At 46.4% G+C, this 4,700-nt stretch overlaps 1 protein-coding gene across 3 annotated transcripts; it reads left to right on the top strand.

Annotated features, from left to right (window-relative positions):
* Positions 1 to 2,864: 2,864 nt before the first annotated feature.
* LOC125527445 (manganese-dependent ADP-ribose/CDP-alcohol diphosphatase-like) lies at positions 2,865 to 4,700 on the top strand. Of its 3 annotated transcripts, XM_048691952.2 has the most exons (3): positions 2,865 to 3,030; positions 3,149 to 3,203; positions 3,472 to 4,700. In XM_048691952.2, exon 3 carries the CDS (start codon positions 3,570 to 3,572, stop codon positions 4,539 to 4,541), a length of 972 nt encoding a protein of 323 aa, XP_048547909.2. In that variant the 5' UTR covers positions 2,865 to 3,030; positions 3,149 to 3,203; positions 3,472 to 3,569; the 3' UTR covers positions 4,542 to 4,700. The 3 variants fall into 3 exon arrangements, with proteins under 3 accessions (XP_048547909.2, XP_048547908.2, XP_087377804.1); XM_048691951.2 differs by lacking the exon at positions 3,149 to 3,203 and having other exon boundaries at positions 2,866 to 3,030; XM_087521678.1 differs by lacking the exons at positions 2,865 to 3,030; positions 3,149 to 3,203 and adding an exon at positions 3,210 to 3,353.

Here is a 4,700-nt window from a genome sequence, read left to right as displayed (position 1 = left end):
CTTCACCATTTGAAAACTGCTGAAGGGAGCATAGTGTTAGGCTCTATTATTCACGAGTCTGTTGTAAATGTAATAAATGCAATGCTATTTGGGTGTGTAAAGTTCTTGCAAGTGGTTTCAGTCTTTGTACTCCATTATTCCATCAAGGAAGACAATGGTTAGGGTGGGGCGGGTACAATAATTACATACCCATGCCCATGTTGCCCACGGGCACAAAACCTCACCCGTACCCATGCCCATGGGCGCAAACCCTGCCCATACCCAAACCCACCCATATATACAGTGTAATGTTTGTTTATATTTTAATTATCTTTGAATATATCTTTGGTAGAGATCTTAAAACACACGAATGTAAGAAACATCCTGATATATATGTTCCCGGAGTATGATTGTCTACCTTCATTGTGACCAATATAAAGGTCTGGAGATAGAGATGTCAACAAGTGAGGGTAGTTTGTGCAACCTATTGCTTCATTCTTAAACATTCCTCCATGTTAGATTTACAGTCTCATCGATTGTCTTTACATGCATGCAAAAATATGTGTTGTACAATAGTGAAAGTAGCCCTGTCGTAACTATGTTTAGGGTCTCCTTGATCACCTACTCCTTTTCTGAACCAAGTTATCGAGCTACTCACTCCGGACTATAAGTTACTTGTCACAAAAAGCATACCATTAGATTCATATTTCCTGTTAAAAAAAGATTCACATTTAAAGGAAGCATTTGATAATATAAATTTTCCAGTTTTTGTGGCTTATGGCCTTTTTTACATGTGTGACATATGGCTTATGTTTTGTTGGTTGAAGTACTGGTCAAACTTAATGCTCAAAATGCATGTACGCTTTACAAATTGAAACATATAGGGACTAGTATAAAGGATTCCATCAATTGTCTGCTCCATTGGATCGATTGGCACCCCCCCTCCGCCCCCCCCTCCCCCCCCCCCCCCGCCCCTCGCGCGCGCCTACCTTCGAGGCTCCCCCCTTTTGCTAGATGACTCGGGAAGTGACCAATTGATAACACCTATCGGCCAACAACATTATTTTTTTGCAAGATACTTGTGTGCTTTATAAACTGAAACAAAGAGGTTGTTTTTTTCTGTTATGCAATCTATTCAGGGCTTAAGTCGACGGGTACCGTGTTATTCATACGCAACACACGTGGTCCTTTCACTGTTAAGCTGGCCCATATTAGTCCCCTTGACCGGTTTTGGCAACCTTCTAGAAGGTTCCATCCAATTCTTTCGGGACGGTTTTTCCCCTTGATCGGTTTTGGCAACCTTCTAGAAGGTTTCATCCAATTCTTTCGGGACGGTTTTTCCCTTGACCGGTTTTTTAGTGGCATTCAAAGACTTTCTGGTGCTGAAACCCCAATTACGCCTTGTACAATGCAAGGTGCTTAGGAGAGGTGGTTAGAGAAATAAACCAGGCTTTCCTTAAGCACCGGTGCTTATTTGTACAGGCAGACACTTAATTAGGCGTCGCTCCTGTAAAAATAGACGTCGGTGCTTTAGAAAAATCCGGTTTATTTTTCGAAGCACCTCCCTAAACACATCTAGCATTGTACAAGGCCTTAGGAGGTCTCTGGCAACAGTCAACGGCCTCCTGTATCTATCTCTGGGCTTCATTACAGGCCTCCTCGGCCCAGAACTAACGACAAATCCATCGGCCGGTGGTCCATCGCCGAAATTACTAATTAAGGAGTACTCGTTGCAAAGAACACTCCACTTTCCTAGGTTGTGACAAGTGGCGCACATGCAGCGCGCCATTTGCCGCAATCTGGGAGTTTTTCCTTTTTTCGTAGATCCGTTTATTCAAAACGTTTTATCTTTTAAATCGTGCGTCCAAATCTCGAACCGTTTTCATCATTGGATTCCTCGCGTCGAGATCTTCAAAACTAGACCCCGTGTTGATAGGTTTTGACGAACTTTTTTTCATGAAAAAAACCGGACAAAAAAAGCCAGGCGAAAAAACCGAACCGGGAGCACGGTTTTTTCCTTTTCCAAAAGTGGCACGCCCATGTCTCTCGTGAAATCACACCCGTACCTCTTGTGAAAGAAAACCCGTGACTCTCGTGGAAGGAAAAAAACAGAAAACGCGTTTTTTTTTGTTTCCAAGAGGCACGGCCGTAACTCTCGCGGAAGCATAATCGTGACTCTCATGAAAGAAAAAACAAAAAACGCATATTTTTTTTCCTTTCTGAGAGGCACGGCCGTGACTCTCACGAAAGCACAACCGTGCCTCTTGCGGAAGCAAAACCGTGACTATCGCGAAAAAAAAACAGAAAACGCGTTTGGTTTTTTCCTTTCCGAGAGGCACGGCCGTGACTCTCGCGAAAGCACAACCGTGCCTCTCGCGGAAGCAAAACCGTGACTCTCGCGAAAGAAAAGAAAAAACAGAAAACGCGTTTTTTTTTCCGTTTCCGAAAGGCATGGCCGTGACTCTCGCTAAAGCACAACCGTGCCTCTTGCGAAAAAAACCGTAACTTTCGCAAAAAAAAAAGAAAACACGTTTTTTTCGTGCAAAAATTTTTTTTTTTGAATTTTTTTTATCGAAAAGCTAAGGAAGACCGGGAGAAAATCAAAAACTAAAAAAATAAATAAAAAAACATTTAAAAAGCCGAAAGCACATGCAAAAAATAAAATCCGAAAAGACCGTCTAGAGCGCAACATTGACGAAGGGCTGAGAACGCGTCAAGTGGCGCTGATCTTTGCGAGGCTCTCGAAGAAGCGCTCGTTGCTCCCGTCCATCGCGTTTCCCCGTCTGTCCAAGACTCCAACCAACCAAGACAGCCTAAAAAAAAACCCTCAAAAAAAAAGACAGCCTCAAAAAGGAAAAAAAAAAAACCAACCGTCTAAGACGAGCAGAGAAGCTTTCGTCATTGTTTCAGGAAAAAAAAAAGAGAATCTTTCGTCAAGATCCAAACTCCTCCCCATCCCGGCTCCGACTCTCCGCCGTCCGCCCTCGGGGCCGGGAGCAACCAAACCAGCTCCCGCCGGAGTCCGGCTACCCCGACTCCCTCGCTGCGCCGGTAATCCATCCTCCCCTGCCTCCTTCCTTCTGTGGTCGTCACAGTCCGTATCCCATTCCGTACGAATCGCTAGTTTTGGCTACGGCGGGTCGCCTAAGTGATTTTATCAGCAATTCAGGCCAGGGTGTAGCTCCCGGTGCTTGACAATGGGAAATTGGATGAGATGCACACTGGTATGCAACGCTGCAGTATTCATTCAGTATTTGGAGCTGGTCTCATCCACAGTTACTTCTAGTGGAAGTGGTTGAAAGGGAAATTGAAACTGTAAACTGTATAATCTTGGAAGAAGAATAAGTGGGGACTTTTACTGCTATATGCTACTGGTATCCAGTCTGCTATCTGCTTTACATTTTACTCTGATAAACAGAGTGCTCTGTAGTCTGTACTGTTCCCCTCACCGGTACAGCGTCCTGAACAAATATTGCTCGACTTCTCTTGTAGGTTCTTGCGCAGAGATCTTTTCACTGCTTGTAGGTTCAGTTCCTCGCAGACAACAAGAAGAAGGGAGGTTTTCGAAGGTCCGGTGACACCAAAGTTCAATGATGGCGGCAACGAACGGACTAGCCCATGCATCTGCCCACAAGCCCCTGTTTACCTTTGGTGTCATTGCCGATGTCCAGTACGCCGACATCCCGGACGGGCGATCCTTCACTGGCATCCCGCGCTACTACCGTCACAGCATCGACGTCCTCCAGAGGGCTGTCAGTGCGTGGAACAAGCAAGGTGGTGTCAAGTTCTCCATCAACTTTGGTGACATCGTCGACGGGAAATGCCCAAAGGACAAGTCGTTGTGGGCGGTGCAGAAGGTCCTCGGCGAGTTTGAGAAGTCGGACGGCCCGACCTACCACATGTTTGGCAACCATTGCCTCTACAACCTTCCTCGGACCGAGCTAGTGGCTTTGCTGAAGATGCCAACGGGTTCTGACCGCGCCTACTATGACTTCTCGCCGTGTCCTGAGTACAGATTTGTTGTTCTGGATGCTTATGACTTCAGCACGCTTGGCTGGCCTCGTGATCATCCAGTGACTGCAGCAGCAATGAGCCTCCTTGAAGAAAAGAACCCAAACGCCGACAAGAACAGCCCTGAGGGTCTGGTGGGCGTCGACCAGCGGTACGTGATGTTCAATGGTGCTGTTGGAAAGGAGCAGCTGTCCTGGCTCAGTGATGTCCTACGGGATGCATCGGAGCGTCGGCAGAATGTCGTCTTGTGCAGTCACCTCCCATTGGATCCTGTAGCAGCGTCCCAGGTAGGCCTCATGTGGAACTATGATGAGGTGATGGCTGTTGTTCGACGGTACAACTGTGTTAAGGCCTGCTTCGCCGGGCACGACCACAAGGGTGGCTACTGTGTGGACTCCCACGGCGTGCACCATCGCACCCTCGAGGCTGCGCTGGAGTGTCCTCCCGGCACCACTGCGTTTGGGCACATCGAAGCGTATCCTGACAAGCTATTGCTTGTAGGCTCTGATGGAATGGCGGACACTGAGATGTGTTTTGAGTCCTCGCAGTGAGCTGTTTTGCGAAGTAAAATCCACATGACTTCATTATTTTGACTTTTGGTGTTGTCATTGAGAGAAAATTCATATGGCTTTTGTTGTCTGGCAGTACTGTTAAATGTAAATAACATTGATACTGGTGGATAAAGAAAAATGTAACTGTTGTAACGCTTA

Source organism: Triticum urartu, chromosome 5A (assembly GCF_056163025.1).
Source record: "Triticum urartu cultivar PI428250 chromosome 5A, HENAU_Tu73, whole genome shotgun sequence".
Taxonomy (NCBI): Eukaryota; Viridiplantae; Streptophyta; class Magnoliopsida; order Poales; family Poaceae; genus Triticum; species Triticum urartu.
Note: the sequence above shows the minus strand (reverse complement) of the source record. Positions and strands in the feature narration are given on the sequence as shown.